The 22,233-nt window shown below is 40.1% G+C and overlaps 1 protein-coding gene across 14 annotated transcripts in view; it reads right to left on the reverse strand.

Moving 5' to 3' along the window:
• Window positions 1–865: 865 nt before the first annotated feature.
• DTNA (dystrobrevin alpha) overlaps window positions 866–22,233 on the reverse strand; it is a 396,395-nt gene continuing 375,027 nt past the window's right edge. For 11 of the 14 annotated variants that reach the window (XM_055234704.2, XM_055234694.2, XM_055234643.2 and 8 more), the window contains 6 exons: window positions 17,041–17,200; window positions 14,455–14,544; window positions 12,561–12,729; window positions 10,084–10,216; window positions 7,491–7,539; window positions 866–4,504 (listed from right to left, as the gene is read on the reverse strand). In XM_055234704.2, coding sequence (XP_055090679.1) covers window positions 7,522–7,539; window positions 10,084–10,216; window positions 12,561–12,729; window positions 14,455–14,544; window positions 17,041–17,200 — 570 coding nt within the window. In that variant the 3' untranslated portion in view covers window positions 866–4,504; window positions 7,491–7,521. The remainder of the gene's footprint in view (window positions 4,505–7,490; window positions 7,540–10,083; window positions 10,217–12,560; window positions 12,730–14,454; window positions 14,545–17,040; window positions 17,201–22,233) is intronic. The other 3 variants (XM_055234609.2, XM_055234616.2, XM_063646332.1) reach the window with 2 other exon arrangements.

The raw sequence follows: 22,233 nt of genomic DNA on the forward strand, positions 1-22,233 counted from the left end.
ATGGGACTCACAGAGGTTCTGAGGGAGAGATGTGAATGGAAAGAGTGATTATCACTGTGGACTCTATTTCTTCCATCTGTGCATGCAAGATTTATATCTGTATGTGTTTGTTTTAAAGTTTTATTGAGGTATACTTGATATACAATAATCTGTACCTATTTAATATATACAATTTGATGAGTTTGGACATAAATACCTGTCAAACCATCACCACAATCAAGGTAATAGACATAGCCATCACCTCCAAAAGTTTCTTTGTGTCCCTTTTTGGTTTGTTTCTGAGATAAGAACACTTAACACGTGGACTCTTGACACTGTCCTTGGATCTCTTAATTTGATTGCTGTTGGTGTCACCATATTGACCTCCTAGGCCTGCTGATCCTCCTTTATCACTAGCTCTAGAAAAAAAAGAAACCAAACACCACTACTTCATTTATTCAGTAATTCAACAAAAAAACCATTGAGCACTTAATATTTGCAGAATACATGGCTAGATGCAGAGGATTCAAAGAATTGAGTGAAGTCACATAAAGTGTTAAGAACAGTGTGCAATACAAACATGAAATATGTTAGCTGTTAGAATTTCAAACTCACTTCCATATCAATTATAATAAGGATTTCCATAAACAGCAGAATAGTATTTCTATTAGATACTCACAGATGCTAATAAAACAGTAGAATGGTAAAAACCATGTATCCCCCAAGGCAAGAGAAGGTGAGCTATTTTGCCTCAGTGGCTCAATATTCCATCAATGGGTCCTGCTTTAAACTGCAAGTACTTACCTGCCTTCCTTCTTTCAACAGACTGACTCCAGGTTGCTTTAGGAAAGATTCATTGAAACAAAGGAATAAAACATCCAAGATATAGTGTTTTTAAAAACATTTTTTAATGAAGAAATAATTCCACTCCAAAATATAGAGACACAATTAAATAGTTTAATCACTTCAAAATATAACATGTCCCCAGGAGGTTCCAACACACACAAACACACAAAACAATACTTAACAGCAATACAAAAATCCATACAATAGTATTTTTTTTTTTACAATACCAATGAATATTGTGAAATCTTTAGTGTCTCTGAATTGGTTATTTCAAATGGTGTCAAATTGCAGTAGTCATAATTAAAAATGTCTTACAGTTAATTCGCCTCAAGATGTAACACTTCTGATTTTTTTTTTTCTCTTTTTGGTTCAAAAGTAAAAATGTCCTTTCTTCTAAGGACAGTGGAGCTCTCACTTGTGGCTCCTTGCATGGAATCGAACCAAGGGGAATGCAGCAACCAAAGGTTGCTGGATTTACAAGATCTATCTATAGTTAACAGCCAAGAACTAATAAGGGTGGACAAAGATGATCAAAATAAAAGCAGACATCAGTGCTAAATTATGATGCAACAGTTTGGCTCATGCATATAAGAAAATACATAGTATATCACAACAAAGGCCGCACACTCTTAATGCAATTCAGTTCACATTTCTACTTACAAATGAACCTTCCCTGCCTTATAGTAGATCATTCAAGAACCCATTTTTCACAATCTCCAGCACAACTCCCTCTGACCAACCAAACTTACCCCGACTTCCGCCCTGACCAACCACAACTGTTTCCTGAATCCCATGCAGTAGATTTCACCTTCCTCCCCTCCTCCATTAACATGGCGCTGTGGGGGAGGGTTGGCTGTGTTAGACCAGTGCTTACTAATAGGCTATCAGCTCTGATGGAGATGGATGTGCAATTCATTGTGGAACAAGAAAGAAACAACCCCCGCAAGATGTAGTTGTAGCTAATGGACAGGACAAGTGAAACCTGCTGGGTTTGCACTTAGAACAGGCCCCAAAAGTAAATCTGGAGAGCCAAGGAAAGAAATCCACCAAAAAACACAAAACCCCAAAATAACACACGCCATTTTGTCTCGGTTACAGGACAGGGGTGCTTGAGTCTGGTCTCAGTGCTGACGTGGAGCTAAGAGAAAGAAAAGGTGGCTGGTTAGTCAGAAATTGGTCATTGGCGGCAGTTTCCAGAGTCCTTGCAATGGCTTTATATGATGGTATCAACAACCATGCGATGGAGTTCGTTGGCAATGAAATAGCTATGACAATGAGGAAGGTTATCAGCAGAACAGTTCAAACCTTAGACGAACATTTTGATGTAGAAACACAAAGAAACAACATATGCCAGCTCGGTCCAGTCGGTGGTGGAGTGCCACGTGCAGGATTTAAGTTCTGAGTTCAAGAACTACCTGGCTATGATTTCGAGCTGACAGCATTATAGGTAGCTGGGATATAGTGGTTTTCAATACTGAGTATGAGGCACCAGTGGCCACCTGCTCCATCTAGAGAGGTATGGGTTCACAGAGGATGGGCAGTGGAAAAGAGATGAACATTAAGACACCCCAACAAAACCCGCAATAAAAATCAATCTGTGCAAAGAAATCTGAGAACTGTGCAGTTGTGCCACTTTGGTGTCAGCCTGTGCTCAGGGACATTTGTCAGGCGAGTTCTCTGGAGAGATGTATGATTAAGTATGTCAAGGGATAGGATGGGCTTCTCACTAATGCCAGTTGAGCACTTTATCCCCAAGGCAAGTGATTTGGTTTCAAAGGGCAGCCAAGGAGATGATGTCTGACCAAACGCAGACATGTGAACATTGTACAGCTGCCCTCTGCAGAGGGGGCATGAAGATGTCAGGACTTGGCTGCGCGCCCGCCATCTACGAACTTGGTGTGTGGGTTCGGAGAAGGTTTTTGCCAGCCCCGGAAGCAAAAGTGAATCACAGAACCTTTCTTGCTTATTCTGAATAAGGCCTTTTCAGAGACTTTATTATACAACTTCATTCTAAAGCAGTAGTTCTCAACCTTTAGCGAGCATCAGAATCACCTAGAGGGTTCACTAAAACAGACTTCTGGACCCAACCCCCAGCACTTCTGATTCAGTAGGCCTGAAGGTGGGGCTTAAGAATTAGTATTTTGAAGACCTTCCTAAGAGCTGCAGATGCTGCTTGTCCGGGGAACACACTTTGAGAACTATTGTTCTAAAATGTTCTCTCCTTTCTTTTAAAGGAGAGACAGGAATTCCAGAGAAACAGCTAATTTAAGCATAATGTATTGAATATGTGGCAGGCTTTTTTAAAAAAATCAAATCTTGAAGCAAGTAGAAGATTACTTTTTCATTTTCCCCAGAATTCCCAAAGGAGGTCTTTAGGGCCCTCTAAAGAGGGTCCTTGGAAAAGACTATCCCAGTCTTTTATCGTCTTGTCTTTGATAGCTCTTTTGCACTTCAGCTTTTCACTGAGTGCAAAAATCCCAACTCAACTTAGAAGAGCCTGTCTCCTTTCACATGACCACAGAAGGCTACATGCAGAACACCAGGTGGCCAGCTAAGGCAATCAACATTCAGAAAAAAAGGAGAGCGAACGTTTGCAAGCGCACTTTAAGCCTGTACATTTAAAGCTGAAGGCCTCCAAACAACTTGATGGGGGAACTTGTGAACGAGCGGTGCTGTTAAAGACATGCTTCCTAAAGCCAAAACAAGAGGAACAAGACCATGGAAGAGCAGAGATAACTTTAGTCCGTTTGGGGATCTTATGGCACCTGTGGTTTATAAACAGCTTTAGTAACGAGTATTTCAAAACATAGTTCACAGTTTTTAAGAAGATCTGTGCTGATTTTAAAAACTAGATTCTATATAATTTGAATGCTGCCTTTTTTGAATATGATATCTATTTGGAAAAAAATATTTACACTAAATTCTATGGCTGATTAGTTAGAGTATCTTGAAAGAAAACAACCTCAAATTGGAAAGAGGCCCCAAAGAATGGATTATTCCTGGCGTGTTTGGTTCAAGTCAGTGCTCACAGAGACTTGGAGTCAACTGCAGACCGTGCAGGCCAAGGACCCTTCTTGGCTTCCGGGCTCTGAGTTTGTACACTCAGGAACCAAATTCTTCAGGGTTAGTGAATGACTACAAGTGGTTGTTTCTTTCCAATTGCTGTGGAAAAAAATGTACAGTGTATAATAAACTGTTTTGCTAAAATCTCAAAGAATTCAGAAATCAAACGTCTAGCTATAAACAGTATTAATATTGTCATTGTAAACTGAACAGGTTCAATATCATGTGCAAAGGTTTAAAATGCTTGTTAATACTGCCATTGTGTATAACAGCAGCATGGGTTTTCAGCCTGTGTTTGTTTGCTTTTTAACCAGGGATGAACCATGTTACAGAGGATGTAGCTGATAAGTTAACTTTGAACAGAAGTCTTTTTTTTTTTTCCTTCTCGAAACACACACCTATGCACTACAAATCTTAGAACAGAAAGTTAGCTGCACTATAGTCATCAGAACACATCTTTAGGGGTGGGGGCTTGTCGGGAGCTGCTGGGTGTGGTGGCTCCTCTCTTCGGTGAGGCTGCTGCCAGGCTGCTGTCTTCCTCCTCTGTGTGGCCACAGGGCTCTCCATCATCACCAGTTTTCATGTTACTTTCATCATCTGTCTGACTATAGCTTGCCTGGGAATAAGGAATGTGTAATTTTTTTTAAAGATGCAAATTGTTTCTAAATTAGGGTTATGAAGCTTAGGATCCCCCCTTTCCCCAATACAGAAGAAAGTGCGTGCACACACACACACACACACACGCACTCCTTTCCTATGACAATCAGGAATTAATGTCCTAGGACATTGTGTGCTATTGCACCTTCTGGAAAAGAGGACAGGAAGTCCTCCATGTGGATCTCTTTCTTAGTGGAGGCATCTGGAGGGGAAAAGCAACACAAACAGAAATATTTGTGCTGTCCTTTGGACAAACAGATAAAACCAGTGACCCATCATTAGGATGCCAGGTTGGTTTTTAAAAAACTTACTTTGGATGGTCCAATCCTCTAATTTCCATTTGGATGTGGGTGGCCAAGGAGAGTGGTGTACCATGTGGCCACAGGATGTAACAGGGACAAATTCAATACCTAAGTGGGCCAAAATTGAGTCTTGGAGGACCCTAAGCTGAGTGCCATTATGTATACTGTTTCTTCAAAAGTGGCTAGTTGAAAACCAATAAACCAGGTTTTAAACTATTCGCTCTTTTTAGTATTGTATGTTGATAAGTGTGTTCTTATTTTCAAATAAGCCTAAAGCTCTTTATGAGCAGAGGTTGCATCTTCTGTGTCTCTGGCATCCACCTTCTGCCTCTTCCCCACGCAAGGCTCTCTGCCTTGGCGGATGGCTAACTAATGTCAAGCTGATGAATCTGGCTTCAGGACCCTCGGATAAGAGACACATATACTTTGGGATAATTTCTGGTCTTGCAGTAGAGTCAGAAAGTCTAAACAAAAATAAACTGTTTTGCTAAAATCTCAAAGATTCAGAAATCAAATGTCTAAAACGTACCTGTATTTCTTGATTACATTTAAAAAAGTACAATAGGATAGAACTAGCTGCAAAAATGAAAAGCCACTAGTTTTAACAACATTCTATCAGGTTTTGAATGAATTTGCCTATGTGGCTGATTGAATGACAGGCTAGTTCTTGTTCAGAGTTCTGTAGAATTCCAGCTAGGTAGGCTACAGGATGCAGTAAATGGCAAAGACTACAACTGTCTAATTTTTCACTGCTAAATTTGCAATGAAAGATTTAAAAAATGGCCTAGGAACTTCTAGTGTACTGAAATTTTTGGCTTTTAGGTACCAAATGCCAATTTTTATCTGGGTTTAAGGCAAGCACATTTTATTAGACTTTCAAAAATATTTTTCTAAGAACTAGCTAGTGATGTTTAAATAATGTGCAGAACAACAATGATCAAATTGCTGAAGCTAAGAGAAAGAAAGTGCTATTAAAGGAAAAGGCCTGCCCCTTGGGACTAAGTTTGTTATAACTGGAGTGAATATTTTCAGAAACAGCTCCTGGGAATTTTTTCACTCTGGTTGTAATGAGTCAGGAGAGCATGTGTGGTGGCACTCTCAAATCCAAGAGAGGCAGAATAGAGAGTGGTCAATGAGCTCCTTCCTCGCCGCTCATAAAATATATATGATCATAGCAATTAATTGCTTAATTTTAACCTGAGGACTGAGACAGGATGTCAGTAGCATTTGCACTAGCATGTATTCTTTACTAATTAGTATGTCACTTAACAGATATTTATTCTTTTTTCAAATTATTAATAGCAACCAGCATTGATAGCATTTACTGTCCACTGCAGTATAGACTTATGGGATTCCATGATTGGGAAAGCTCAAATGTTTGGGCCAGTGCAGCCAGAATCCTTTGAGAAGTATATTAGCTTTGAACTATCATGGAGGCATCTAAATGACTATTAGCTGGAGCCAGAGAAAAAATCTAGACTTATGGAACAGTGTGGCCCACAGTGTGCCAAGTCTTCACATGTAGCTACATCCTAGCCTTGTTTATAAAAGTAGAAGAGAGAGCAAGCTAGTTCTGGGTCCCAGCGTTTCCCGTACACTTAGGTAAGCAATATGGCAGCTGCCAGGTGTTGAAGTGCTATAAAGCACTGAACATAGGGGCAGGCATATATGTGAATGTTCATAATAGATGATAATGTGCCTTCCACTATGCCAAGCTCTTTAAAAACTATATCCCAGTGAGTAGGATATGGTTTTTAATACCGGCCTCTTCTGTGGTGATACATAATACCAGCCTCTTCTGTGAGGCTATTATGCAATATGCTGTATAGAGGAAACTGAGGTAATATGGGTTTAATAATTTGCCCAAAGTTCTGCTGCTAGAATTTGGTGAAACCCATATTTGAAATGGGTCTATTAGAGTCTGGCGCCTAAGCTTCAGACCACTACAGTCAAGTGATGCTGCCAGTCCAGTGCTAATCTCTCTGCATTAAAAAATTACTGAGGATTTTCCATATATTTAGGTAGGGCTTTGGAGTGGTTTCACATGCCATGAAAATAATAATTTAAATTAATTTATATACTGCTGAATTCCACAATGGATTTGAATCAGGTATTCCAAAAACATAAGGCTGCAGAATTTTTCCTCTGTTTGGGCCCTTTTGTTCTCTTTATTAATGCATGATTTTGCTTTCACTCATTAAGGTACACACATTTGATCTCTTGAGCCCTAGGTATAGTAGGACTAACAAGCTGGCCCATCTCTAGAGGTACCGACTTTTCCTTTTCAAGTGCTAGAGCGGCTACAAACTCCGATATTGTCATGGATTGGTGATGGCGACAAACTTATTGGTAAGTTTCATAGCCACAGAGGATTACTGGAACATCTCTAGGTTTAGAAGTTTTGTGCCAATTTTCCTAGCTAATAGAGTAAGAAGTCATCTCCCAAGGATGTCTGGCAAATCTCCACTGGTTTATAATGAAACCCTCCATAGACTGAGATGACTCTTCGATATCAGCAGGTAAGGAGGATATTTTATCACATAGAAAGAAATGACTAAGGGAAGTGATTGTGAATTCGCATTACAGGTTATCAGAATTCAGTGTACAGTGGCCATGTTTCCTCCTAAATAAGATGGTACTTACTTGAGAGGAGTGTGATAAAAGGATATTGCATTCAACCTTGCAAGCTGACCTGTGGGTGACAAAGGACACAAACGAGAAAGGTGACATGTCAAGTCTGTGATGCAGTCAAGCTGGTGAATTATTTGGCAGGAAGCCATGCACAAAGACACAGAGAGAGAGAGTCTATTGAATGAGAGTAGCATTCCAATCCATCCAACAACCATACGCTCACAGAGCATTCAAGGAAGACCACTTCGACATCTTCCAGGGTGCATGTTTTGAGTGGAGATACACAGGCCTGTTATATTCTCCTAGCTTCTTCCCTGTCCTTTTCTTGGAAGTCATGAGGCACAGAAAAGAAAAGGAGAGGGAGAGGGAGCTTAAGATTTACCAGCGATGGTAAAAACTCCAGTTGAATCTTAAATCATTAGTAGAAATTCCCTTCATTTTACTCATAGAAGGTTACATTTTTAATTCATTAAAATGAATAAAAATCTAATATTTTATATGGAATGGTGTAAGCCTGCCTCCCTTAAAGAAAAAAAAGAACCCCTAGAATTTCAGTTACTGCTGCCACTGAAATACAGAAAGTGACATGAGCTCAAAGAGGGAGGCCTAATAGACGCTTCTAATAGCATGAACCAGAACATTGGTTATTTAGTCACATTTTTCTTTCCTTCTACACAGCAGAGCCTAATGAGATATGTGTAGGAATGCCATCCCTGAGAGTTCCCAGAGACACCCTGGCAGTTTCATTCCAGGCTAATTTCCTTCTGTGGAGGAGCCGTAGAAGGCGCAAGGAAAACTGCACTCTCCATGGGTTTGTAATCAGGAGACTTTGTTTCTGAAGCGTGGGAGCACGGGGCTCTACATATACAATCACTTATGTTTTTCTTTTTCCCTCTTTCTTTGGTATGGCTAGACCAACATTTTAGTTGCTTCTGAAATGTGGTCGTTAAACTGAAAAGGCAAATGGAACATTCCAAAGAGGTAAAACTTTGTTTTTATTTTGCTGGGATGGAATTGGTGGGCTTCCGTTTCCCTCCTACTACAATCTTCTTGGAAAAATATTTCAAGGCTTTATCTATAGACATATGAGAAATAGGAGATAATTTATTCTCTCTGCTTCCCTTTTTTTTCAATAACAAAGTAAGAGAGGGCACTGCTGCCCTAATAATATGCTGAAAGACTGGGTATGGTGGCTTATGCCTGTAATCCCAACACTTTGGGAGGCCGGGGTGGGAGGATCACTTGAGACCAGGAGTTCAATACCAGCTTGGACAACATGGTGAGACCCTGACTCCACAAAAAATAAAAACATTAGCCAGGCATGGTGGTGTGCACCTGTAGTCCCAGCTACAGGCGGCTGAGGTGGGAGGATCGCTTGTGCCCAGGAGTTAGAGGCTGCAGTGAGCTATGACTGTGCAACTGCACTCCAGCCTGGGCAACAGAATGAGACCCTGTCTCAAAAAGAAAAAAAAAAAATGAAAAAAAAAACCCAGAAAAACAAAAGAATGTGCAGAAAACTTGTCTTGCCACTGGACAGAAAGTCTGACAGGATAAAATAACCATTGAGGCCCAGGAAAAAGCTGGTCTCAACCAGGCAAACATCCCTGAAATACCAGAACCCCAAGAAAACACCTGTGAATTAAAGGGAAAAGGAACATACCAGGAAGACAAACAAGGCAGTAGAACGATCTCCATGGGGAAATGCATGGCCTTTAGGATGAGTTGCTGGTTACATTTATTCCCAATTGTATATGTCATGTTCAGTGAATTTTCAGGTGGCTAACATACTCCAGTACATCTGAAAATCTGTCCGTCCATACCTTGATGAACACAGGCCTGCAGTTCCCCCATTTCTCCATGAAGTTTGCCATTCTCCTACTTACACTTGGCATGAGGTGGGCAATGAGGAAGGCTGAGGGCGAATAATTCAAGGGAGGTGGTGGGTTTATGCTTATTCAATTTCCTCGTGCCCTGTTCTTTGTATCTATTCAAAAATAATTATGAGAAAAAGCATCTTTCCTAATGGGCCTGAAAGAGTCTGGACTGTTAGTTACCATGTTTTTTTCCAATATAGGAAGGCTGCTTATCACTTTCTAGGGCAGAATTTAAAAGAATACATGGTGAGTGACAGCTATAAGAGTGGGTGCAGTGGCTCACGCCTGTAATCCTAGCACTTTGGGAGGCTGAGGTGGGCGGATTGCAAGGTCAGGAGTTCAAGACTGGCCTGGCCAATATGGTGAAGCCCCTTCTCTACTAAAAAATACAAAAATTAACTGGGCATGGTGGTGCACGCCTGTAGTCCCAGCTACTCAGGAGGCTGAGGCAGGAGAATCGCTTAAATCAGGGAGGCGGAGGTTGCAGTGAGCCAAGATCACACCACTGCACTCCAGCCTGGGCAACAGAGTGAAACTCTGTCTTAAAAAAACAAAAGAAGTATTTAACATTTTTACTGTCTAAAAGACACGGATTAAGGAGTGAAATCAGTGTATTTTGGAAAGGGAGGGTGGAAGGAAGAAGGCTCTGATTCTGCAAGTCATGTCAAAGACCCAGCTACCAAGGGGTTGAGGCAGGAGAGGTGGGGTGGGGTGGGCCTGGATCCCTGTACCTGATAGGCTTCATCCTGCAACTTCTGTTTCAGGTATTCCTCCATCTTGAGCTCATTCTCCAGCTGCCGGACAGAGTCATTTTCATAGTTTTCATCTTCAGGCCGCACATAGGGATCCGCATCCTCTGTAACCCTGAAAATAAACCACAGATGACATGTTAGAGCAAATCTTAAAAGAGAATTACAAGCAGGATTCATGTGTGAGCATGTAGTTTTGTTGGCACCTTTATTTCCCCTTAGTTCTCCAAGTCACTTTCTTGTCTTCTTTAGTAATACCTAAAGAAAAACTTGGAAACATTTTGGAGGTTTGAAGCAATATATGATCAAGGTATTTTCATACACAATTTTTTTATGGCAGTTGTGATCATTGGTTATTTATCTTTTCCTAGGGTTTACTGGAATGGGTTGGCCCTTTAAATGTTCTATAATTTAAAAAATGGCAAACATCTTTTGAGGGGATACAAAGTTTTCCCAATCTGAGGGCTCTTTTTATTCTTCTTTAAAATAGAACCCAAGATCACTTTCTGTATGGAGAGTGAGCCCTCTAGTGAAATAATGCTTAAGGACATTTGGTTATAATTTAACCTCTTTTGTGTTACACACACGCACATACACACATGCACATACACATATGCACGCACACCACATTCATGCCTTATTTTTATAGAATTAAGTCTTAGAATATCAGCTAGTCAATGTCAGGAGGGCTACTAACCCATAACTCTTGACCTTAGCTCTGAATCTGAAAAAAAAAAAAGCATTTTAATTATCCAATTTCACTATGAAATAAATAGATAAAAATGACCTCATTCCCTAATGTGGGACTCTGTCTCCATCTATTCATCCTAGACTATGCAAAGTTCTTCATGGGGCTGGACATAAGCTCACTATCTAAATCATAGAACTAAAAGAGTCTCAGGGTAAAACACAAGCACATGTTTAGACAATAGAGATATTAAATTATTCCCTAAAATGAAATAAGTAGTCAAGAAGAAGTTTCTAGGTTGGAACTTAAATGTTGTTGTTCATGTTTATTTATAGCTGTACGACATGTTCTGGTTATTTTTGGAGGTTTGGGGCCAGCCTAAATGGATCTGCCCAGGACTCTGTTAACTTTCCTTCCCTAACTCCTGAGTCACGTGTTGGTAGCTGGTACTGCTACTCAGCATACCAGGGCTAGCAGATTAGGGTGGCCTCAACAGTCTTGGATTTTAGAATTGGGACAAGGAAATTCTAGCTAACTGCCATATAAATGCTTAATAATAAAAAGTCAAGTAGATATGCATTTACCAGACAAAACAGATGACAACTAATTCACCATTTTGAATAACAAATCCAACAATTCCAGAATACAGAAGAAAGGACAAGAAAGCAAACTATATTAAGCAGCAGCGTACTGCCACGTTAAGTCCCATTATAATGGTTTTGTTTTGATCCTACTCTCTGCTGCTTCACAGCTGACTCTCAGACCACACCTCTTGATAATTCTCCATGATTACTGATTGTTTATTCACTGCTTGGATTGAGAGCCAAACACCAGAAAGGCCTCTGGTTAGTTTCTTCTCTGAGTCTTTAAAATGGCCAGCTTATTTTTATAGACTAGTCTGAAGTACTTTTCATATTAAGCAACATCACCCTTCTGAAGTATTTTTAGTGTTCAGAAACTCCCTCCCCCAGCTTTTGGGTCAGCCTTTGCCCACGTTTCCCATAACTCCATGAACCATGGTCGTTTAATGGGCCACTTTCTTCATTTCTTTTGTTTTTCTCCTTTCCCTCCCAAGTTGGGCTCTGCAGCTCTGTCCCAGCTTTGCCTTTGTTTCTCAGCTTTGGTTTTCTCTGCTGACTAATCTGAGCTGATCCAGGGTCACAGAAAGTCTAGTGGGGACGTTACTGATGCTGCTGGTTTCTGACAAGCTCCAGAACTGGGTGAAAATTTTTGTAAATAAGTCTTTGGAGGGTCAGATTTATACATATTCAACAAGTCAACCAAACTGGATTTCTTTATAATGAGATTTTATACATGTACTTATTTCAATTCCAAATACTTATATGATGTTGTTTACACCAATTCTGAACAGAGACCTCTCCAATGTCATGGTATCCTCTAAGTGCAAATACAGTAAGTTCAGAAGATAGGATGATTTATCTTCTGAACTAGTCTGTGAGTCCTAAAAGGGTGGCAGCAGTTTTTTAATACTATTTTGTATAGAACTAGCAATGTGCCTTGGGCAAGGCAGGCTCTTGATAGGCACTGGTTGGTTTAGGTTATTTGATAACTCTCTGGAAATTGTAAGAGGGGAAATATTACAATGCCAACTTTAAATGTAGCACCCTTCTATATCTCTGGCAGAACAGAAAACTATGTCACCCCTTTCGAAGGTTAAAAAAACCCCTACACAATTATGCTTTTACTTTCTTACTGTCTCCTACAGATTGTTTTGTTACTGAGAAAATGCCTCCAAACGGAAGATACTCACATGTCGCCATGCATGGTACTTGTGGTAGCTTCACTGTGAATGTACCCAGGTTTTCGGGCATGGATTTGCGCTAGAAAAGCCTTTTCAGAGGTTGGTGAGGGAACAAGATCCTCAAACTGACTCCGTGCAAATTCAGAATCCACATTACTCTCTGTTTCACTCCCAACCTCTAGCAGATACAATTGAAGAAATAAAGAATGACTTGTTAGGTTTTTTATGACCTGCATATAAAGGAGTAGGCTTCACAAATCAACCTGTGCTGTGTAAAATGTTAACCAGTTATCATATTTTAATCAAATACATTTTTATTTTTTCAAAATAAGAATTGATATTGACATGAATTACTATAAAATCATTTGGTATACAGCATTTTTAAAATCTCAGAAATGTTACGAGGAATTTTTGCCATCTTAGTAACTGACTTAACTCCTTAAGACTTCTATTTTTTCCCTTCTGTAAGAGACTTAACTAAAATTGTTACTTTTGCTTAATATTACACTAATTTAAGAAATATGAGTTAAAACCTAATCCTAACCATAAAATATTCACCTAAAATGCTTAAAATATGAACTTAAAATATTAAGTGAACCCTATCACTTAATACTTTAAAGAACTATGAGTATAAACTAATAGTACTTAAGACTTCTACACCAAGAATAACTTTGTACTCATCATTTGCTAGGGCAGTGGGTACCTGCCATTAATCATGATGTATTAACTACTATCATTTTATTCTGTTTGGTAATCTTAATCTAAACTAGCAGCAACAATTTTCAATTGAGAGGCTTTAAGAAAGTAAAGTCCAGGATTTTTTTAATATTGAAGTTTTATTTCTTATAGTTGTTGTAATCTCAGCTGTAAGACCATAGTCTTGCCAGACAAATCTCTTGCTAGGTCGGCCTTGAGGAATAGATGGAGATGTATTAGTAACTGGTAAGATATTTATTTGCATATTCATACTGCTAAAGTTTTGAACACTCTTTGTAGTATTAAGAGGATAAAAAGTGTGTTAAATTTTATGCTATTTATTTCTGGGCAGATCTATCTTCAGAGGTATTGCAAAGGTAAATTTCAATTTGAAATTCAAATTCAAATGATCAGGCATTCCAAATTAATGAAACCTAAATAGATAAGGGCTGGGAATCCCAACACTTCGGGAGGCTGAAGCAGGAGGACTGTTTGAGCCCACGAGTTCAAGATCAGCCTGGGAAAAAATAGCAAGGCCCCATCTCAAAAAAAGATAAAACATTTGGCCATATAAAATAACTTTAGCATCATGTTGTTTCAGGTCACCATAGATGTTAATAGTGGCTGTCTTTGGATTCCAGAATTATAGGTCAGTTTGAATATTTTTCATTGTTCTTTTCTGCCTTCTTCAAACTTTCTACATTGAGTATGTATTAATAGTCCTTTAATAAGCAAAATATAAACTTTACTTAAAAAATCGGAATAGGCCAGGCATAGTGGCTCACACACTTTGGGAGGCCAAGGCAGGAGGATCACTTGAGGCTAGGAGTTTGAGACCAGCCTGGGCAACATAGCAAAGACTCTGTCTCTATGAAAACATCAACAACAAAAAATTAGCCAGGCATGCTGGCATGTGCCTATAGTCCCAGCTACTAGGGAGGCTGAGGTGGGGGGATCGCTTGAGCCCAAGCGTTTGACACGCCAGTGAGCTATGATGGTGCCACTGTACTTCAACCGGGCAACACAGAGAGACCCTGTCTCAAAAAACTAAACAAAACCCTCAAATCTGAATAGACCAACAAAATATCACATAAAGCTTTAAAGAATCTTTTGATATTAGACAATAAGCAGGTCTCTAAGAGAGACCCCTAGCACTTATGGACACCTCCATGATGAGCAGACAAATGAGAGGGAATCAGGAACTCACCAGAATTCAGCTCTTTCACAAGAGAGGACATAGTGTTAGTGATGGAATCTGCAGCCACTAGCAAGTCATTCCTTAAATTTCTTCTTGAACCTTCAGGGAAGAAGAAATAATTTAAAAAACCAAAGCTTCCTTCTATCCTAAATTTTTATGTTGTTTATTTATCCTTCCCATTAATAACCTAAAGCAAGAAAACTTCTAAGACTTCTCCTTTTCAGAAGTGCTTTGGTTCATTTCCTGAAACAACAACAACAACAACAACAACAAAACACTGCTTAGGGCAGTGGGTCCTGCAGTAAGAAGACATGGCTAATGATGGAGTTTCATATATTATTTGTCCAAATGGGGACAATTTTGAAGGTGAAAGAGAGCAGTATGAATAAGACTGGCTGACCTGGCAAAACTGGGATGATCCCTGGTAAACCAGTGCGTGTGGTCACCCTTCTTAAGAATAATCCACACAGATGAAAAGTCAGGTTTGCCAGGAGAGCTGCGCCTTCCTAGCTGCTGTTACTGTTCTGGCCCTTACCTGGTGGCTGAGCCCTTTAGATTCTGGTCTCTACTAGGACATGCGCTGTCTCCTATCAGGGCTCCTGGAGCTCTTCCTGCCAGTATAAGTACCACTTGGGAATGGGAAACCCACATGCACTGAATGCCCCCAGAGCGTGAGAAAGGGGTGAGGATTCTTGTTTCTTCTGCCAAGACATGGGCAGATGCACGTCTGGTACTATAAATTGGAACTTAGACTATGTTTCTTTATGGCAGAGAAAGACTATTATTTTGTTTCAGGCACACTAAGGGTTAAATGGATGCTTTTTGAGCTGGCCTCGGGGTAGGGAAAGTAAACAGAGATAATTACCATAACATCTTTGAGAAAAAAATGGTTCAAGATTCCAAATACCTAACTTACAAATGAACTTAGGTGGCATGAACTCTTTATAAGTTAAAGGCTGCCTGTAGGCCACATTTCATTCTGTCATTTTTCAGAAAGTAATACTAACTAAATAAAATAATAAATATGTTTAAATTAAAAAAATCAGAGTAGTTAAGTAAAAACATTAATTGTAATGGAACTCACAAATTGATTTAAAATATAGTACATTTCTTTAAAATATGATTTAGAGAAGGGATATTTTTCTTTCTAAAAATTAAAATAAAAAAGTTATTTTGTGAATTACATTTTTAAAAACTCTTGAGTTATATTCAGTGCCTAGAAGAAAAAGTTCTAATATAGATCCTTCCTTTTCCCTCATAAGAGAGTAGGGAGTCCATCATTCTCTCTCACTGAAGTGTGTTAAGATTTTATTACCCTTCCACATGGATGAGAGTACTTTTTCCTCACACTCTTGCTATCCCTGGATATTATGATGCTTCAAAACTTTTTTTAATCTTCTAGGCAAAAAGTGATACTTATTAAAATTTATATTTCTGTAATTATATTAGAGGTTGAACATCTTTTCATATATTTATTGGCAATTTCTCTTTGTTCTTCTGTCTGTTCGTATATTTCACCTGTTTTTGTTTTGGTGGTGTCTTTTCTTTCTGATCTCTACATGATTTTTGTATAACTAAAATTATGAAACTTGATTGACACATATGCTGGAAATGGTTTCCTCAAGACTGTTTTCTGTCTTTTAACTTTGCTTATGATCTCTATTGCCTTAAAACCCATATTCAAACATGTCTCTCTTTTCCTCAGATCTCTATGTGAAGACTTTGAAGAATGTTAATGATACATTGCTAATTTAAAGAAAATGCAAATTGCAGACCCCCAAATGCAATGCATGATCCTATTTGTGTGAAAAAAAGAGTATGTGTCTATAATCACATCCTTAAACATATCTATTTACACATAAGCAAAACTTTGGGAAGGATCAAACTGTTAATAGTGGTTACTTCTGGGAATGAAAGCTGCCGGTGAAGGTCTACAGAACGATTTTTTAATTATTATTCTCTATAAATTTAAAAAGTGATAGTAAGAAGAGGTTTTAAAAAGTGTTAAAAGTATTTCTAAATTAATAAAGTTACTCTCCCTGTCATGGGAAAGTGCTGGCTGGCATCCCCATCCCTCTTTGTGCTCCTCTAACTGTAGAGGCCTAACCCTGTAGCCCTACCTTACAGAGGCAATGATTCAACTCTTTGGGGCATCTGAAAAGGGAGTCTGTCAAATGACTAAATGTCCTTCTTGGTTGCCTCATTGCTAAAGAGCTGTGATTACTTATCTCAGTCTTGACTTTAATATAAAGAAAAGACAATATGAGATAAGAAAATCTCTAAGAATTAAAAAAATAGATTACATTTACGAAGTTTTCTGGGGGTATTGGTGAAAAGATTTCCTGTCTTTTGATGAACAAAGACTTACTAAAAAATAAGGCAGGGCAACAAAAGCCAAAGGAAGGTAAAATCCTGAAGTGAGAACAAATCGGTGTAGGGAGTTCCCAAAATGGCTTGCAGGCCAGGCTCTGACACCAGCCATGAAAGACCCTACAATAGTCACATGTGGTTCTGACAACTCTTGACCACTCAATAGACCTTGGTGACCTCTTTGCCACATAAAAGCAGACCACAACAAAAAATAAAGCCACTTACTTTGTGCAAATGCTTCTTGTACATCTCCCCCTACACCTGTGAGGGAGTCCTGCGGCGGGTGCATCGGGGTGGAGCAGGCTGACGCTGACCGGATGGGCATGGGAATTGGCCTGCTGATGGTGTGGCTGGGGGAGGAGCGGGGAGAGCCTGCCCCCTGAGTCTGGAGAGACAATGCAGGTCATTAATTTGCTTTCCCAAGAAAATGTCATATGTCATCCCCAGTGCCTCAGTTGATTGTTGAAAACAGTGACAATGAAATTTCAAAGCAGGAGGGAATCCTAGGTAATTGCGTTGGTAATCCTAAAGCTAATTTGCAGGTGCAGATAATTTAGGACCTTACTGTATGTCATCTGAAGTTTGGGTTAAATATTGAAAGCTAAAAGTATTAGTACAGCATTGCTCTACAGTATATGAGACATGTGCCCATAAAATGAAGGTACTGTTAAATGCAGATAATTACAAGGTGTGGATACTTTCTCCTTGAAGGAAGGTCTCCGAGGAGTAAGAAGACATTAAGGAGAAAGTTTAAAATACAAACTAGAAGACTATTTGCAATGGATGCTTTCTGAATTTTCAACCTGACTGTACTAGCATCATCTTTAGAGGATAAGAGTTTAAATCATGTCATACAATATTGTGCATATTAAGTCTCAAATTAAGAATCAAATGAAGTGTAAATTGTTTTATCCCTATTTTATAGTAAAAGCTGATTTTGTCAAATTAGTGACTCAGGGATTCCAATGGGGAAGAAGAAGAAGAAACCTTGTTTTCTAATTTTTTGGTATTATTTCCTGCAGGAAATGTCCTTCTCTTCTCCTATGAAAAAGCAGTATTCCAGCAGGACAATAAGAATAGTAGGATTTAAAGACAAGTAAAGAAAAAAGTAGAAAACAACTGAAGGAACTTATCTTTGCACTACAGTTTTTGGCATGAAACTATTCTGAGACTGTCATACCTTGAATCTTAAGGATTTGCCTCTAAATGAGGTGCCTTGGAAATATTCTCCCTGTTTTAATAATTAGTTGACAAAAGAAGTCAGTCACATGCGTAAGAAAATGCAAGGAGACCCTTGAGTGATTATACAACAGATTAGGTGTTCACATCAATTCCATCCCAGTCTGTTTGCTATGGTTGCTAGAGTGAGAATTCTTCTCCAGCAAGGCCCAGAGAGTCATCATTAACCCATTCAAACTCCTAGATGTGTACCACCAGAGCAATGCTCTGGAATATTCCATTTAGATATTTGCTTTGGGCTCAGTGGCTTCTGGTTAAAACACACCACATCAATCCTGAAAAATGCCATGCTGTTAGCTCTCCAGGGTTCAGCATCACACATAACTGTTAAAGCCATAAACTGAGAAAAAACCCAGAATTAAAAATGAAGCAAAACAGAACAGAGCACAGAAAATAACTCATGGGGTGCCCAGTGGGCTGAGGGTCCCATTCTTTCACTCTCAACAGTACCTTGTAATGGTCTGTCCAGGCCCAAGGGAGAGAACTTTGCCCGGTTGTGATGCTTTTGCAGCCTGCTTCCCTCGGCCTGCTCAAGGAGGGGCCTAGTTTTCCCCAGCAAACTCTGGCAGCTCGGTCCCATTACCTTGAAACCTTCTGCTTCTGAGCTACCACTGCGTCCTTGACCTTCCCATGCCAATAATAAATAATTTCACATTTGTGTTGTGCTTTATGATGTTCAAAGGGTTTTCACATACACTCTCACTGATTTCTCTCCATGACCCTGGGAAGTATGCATTCTCACTCTAAATATGAAGTTGTGAAGCCCAGTGCTCACAGAGGTGAAAATAATTGCTTTATCAGGAGATGGAGCCAGAGTGGCAGGGCTGGGGCTGAGCTCAGGGGCTCTGACTGCCCTGGGCTGTGGGAGCCTTGATGGCCATGGCTGGCAAAAAGTCCCTCAATGGAGACAGATGCTGGTCAGGTGCCCTGAGCTCTTCCTGCTTTGGCAATTCCTCTTGTACACCCTTTTTAAGGCAGAGGCCTTAGCAAGGCTCCTGAGCCTTTTGTCTCTGTCCTTGTTATCAAGCGACCAATCACAGCCGGGAGTGGGGACTAGAGAAGGGAAGTTGGACAGAATGATTATTAAGAAGTAGGATTCTCTTGGCTATCAGGGTGGGTTACCGTCTCATCCCTGGGAATCCAGATTGTCTTCCATGGTGGGAAGTTCACCATAATAATACAACTCCACTTTTGTATGTAATTCAATGTATAAAGCACTTTTACATACACTGTTTTGTTTCATTTTCCTAGTACAGTGGTACAAGTGGTAATATCCTATATTTGAATAGCAATTTGCAGTCCATAAAGCACTTTAACCCCTAATACTTCATGTAATCCTCTTAATAACCATATGAAGTATTATTACTCCCATTTAATTAAATTAATTAATTAATTAATTTTTTTTTTTTTGAGACAGTCTCGCTGTCTCCCAAGCTGGAGTGCAGTGGCGCGATCTCAGCTCACTGCAGGCTCCACCCCCCAGGGTTCACGCCATTCTCCTGCCTCAGCCTCCCGAGTAGCTGGGACTACAGGCGCCTGTCACCTCGCCCGGCTAATTTTTTGTATTTTTAGTAGAGACGGGGTTTCACTGTATTAGCCAGAATGGTCTTGATCTCCTGACTTCCTGATCCGCCCACCTCAGCCTCCCAAAGTGCTGGGATTACAGGCGTGAGCCACCTCGCCCGGCCTACTCTCATTTTATATATTAGCAAACTGAGGCTAAGAGGAGATAACTGGATTACGCAAGGTTTCTGAGCAAGAGAATGGCAGAGATAAAATTGATCTCCAGTCTTTAGACTCCAAGCTCAGGGCTTAGCCATGCTGATTCTAAGGACTGCAGGCACTGTGACCGGCCATCATACGCTTTCATCTATGCTTCACTAGTATAGAAAGGTTCAGCAGCCTGAAGAGGGAAAAGACACAGGGCACAGACTCAGTACGACCACCTTGTGGTGTTGGAGCAGCGTCCTAGGGCTTCCTGCTACTGGGCCAGGCAATACCTTTTAGTTGCTGGATCATGGAAAAGATGTGTGGGTGCTCAGGGTGGTGGGAGGGCCTTTGGACTGTTTATCAATTGGTACAGAAGTACAGGCCTACAATCTCTTATTTGCAATTCTGAAAGCCAAAAATGCTCTGACAAACACTGGTCATTCCATAATGAATTTGGTCTTAATGGATGTGAGGCAACTGATACGATATCTGCATCATATTGCTTTTCAAAATCAGATAAATGCTGAATTCTGGAACATATCTGGCTCTAGTGATTTGAGATATGGGGCTATGGACCATATTTCACTACCCTAATGTCTGTTCTGGGGTTGTAGTGCACACCAGCCTTGCTTATACCTCTTATACCAGGTTCTCCAGGGTGCTGGGGGCTCCTCCCTCTAGGCAGCATTTGTAAGAAGACTCATATGTCTGGCCCTTCCACCTTCTTTTCTGTAAGCCTCTCCCCATCTCCTAGTGCACTGGGCTCTTCTGCTAATTCCTGTGGGTCTGAGGCATGCCTCACCCAATCTCTCCCTGCTCAGTTTCTGTCTCAAAGGCAACTTTTGCTACTCCTTTCTGTGGGCATTCTTTTTCAAAACTCCCATTAGTGGTTCTGCATTAAGAAGAAAATAATTGACTCTCGTTGTATGTTAAGGGAAAAACAGTTGACTGAATCTAAATTACACCAATGTGTGAATGATGAATAGCCACCATTTCCCAAAGGAATCTCTAACTGGTGTAATTTCGTGCAGTTTGATTATGTGAAGAATTTAGGTGGAAGATCCTGTGCTGAAGAGAATAATCAGTTGCATCTTTCCCACAACTGGCAACTCCCACGTCACATCTAGACTTTACCCAGACTTTTGGGGATAGGACACTTGACACCCTGGGTGATCATGGCCCCATCTCTCCATGTCAGGACACTGCCCAGTTTGATGCATAGCATCTTCCTAGTGCCTACCCACTGTGAGGAATGCCATCTCTGGCCTTCCTTTCTGTTCTGCTCTTGTAGGAACACTAGGAAAAGGCAGTGGCCTCTTGGCATTGGGGCAGATCAGTGATGATGTCACTGAGTTTCATTTTCACAGGAAGTGGCCTCGGTGGAATGGTGGCCTCCAGCCTGGTCATGAGGCATGGTTGTCTGCTAACAACTGTAGAAGAGTTAGAGTGAATAATCTCTGTGAATATCCTTTCCTGGGAATTACTCAATGATTAATGGAGCAAAGACTTAAGGGACAATGATCCATGCAGATCAATATATAGATCTAAAATTCCCAAGGAGAGAGTTGATTTATGGAAGAAGGAAAACATATATCACACTTGGCAAATTTAAAATAGCTCACTTCCTGGAGAATAAATGAAAAATTAATTTCTATGCACCATCCTCCAAGTCTACTCAACTTGCTGTTGTATCAATTTTTTTAAAAGTCTGACAAGATTCATACATTTTCTGATATTTTCCAGGAAGTGTTTTGGTTTCTATTCACCACCAGAAATGAGGGATGCTTCAAGGAAAGGAGCAAATGTCTAATTGTTGAATCAGGACACCCTGGTGAAACAGCAGAGAATTATATGTCCCCCTCCCTGCTAGACCTGAAGAGTCTGCCTCTCATTTTGGCTGAGAATGCAGTCTGGTCATGCCTGGCTGCACCTAGCAGCCTGGGAAGGTGCAGCAAAGCAGTGTTTAGCAGCATTCAACCCTGTTTTCATCCTTTCTTCCAATATAAATTCACTGACTATCATCACATTGATGATAATTTTTACAGTCGGCCTTTTTAAAGTGGTCATTGTGTATAGAGTGTTGTGGGGGTACATGAGAGGTGATTAATTTTGACTGTTCAGGCAGGAGGCATCATTTGACTTGGGTTTTAACATAGAAGATTTCCAGGCAGAAATGAGAAAGTGTGGGGAGAAGAGAAGAGCAGAGCAACCTGGGCCTTGGAATAGCAGGAGCAAGGAATGGGAAATTGAGACGTATTGTGGAGAGGGTGGGAAGGCCATTGTGGCTCTGGTGTCAGGCTGGCTGCTGGGTGCAGAGAGAAATGAGGCTAGAAGAGGGAGACAGGCAGGTCTCAGGACCTCCAAGGTAGACTTTATTATGAACCAGAGAGTCATCTTCCTAGGTTTTTAAGCAGAGAAATAATATTTACTTACTTAGAATTAATTATAATAATCAATACTTAATTTTAA

The sequence above is a fragment of the Symphalangus syndactylus genome, chromosome 1, assembly GCF_028878055.3.
Source record: "Symphalangus syndactylus isolate Jambi chromosome 1, NHGRI_mSymSyn1-v2.1_pri, whole genome shotgun sequence".
Classification (NCBI taxonomy): Eukaryota; Metazoa; Chordata; class Mammalia; order Primates; family Hylobatidae; genus Symphalangus; species Symphalangus syndactylus.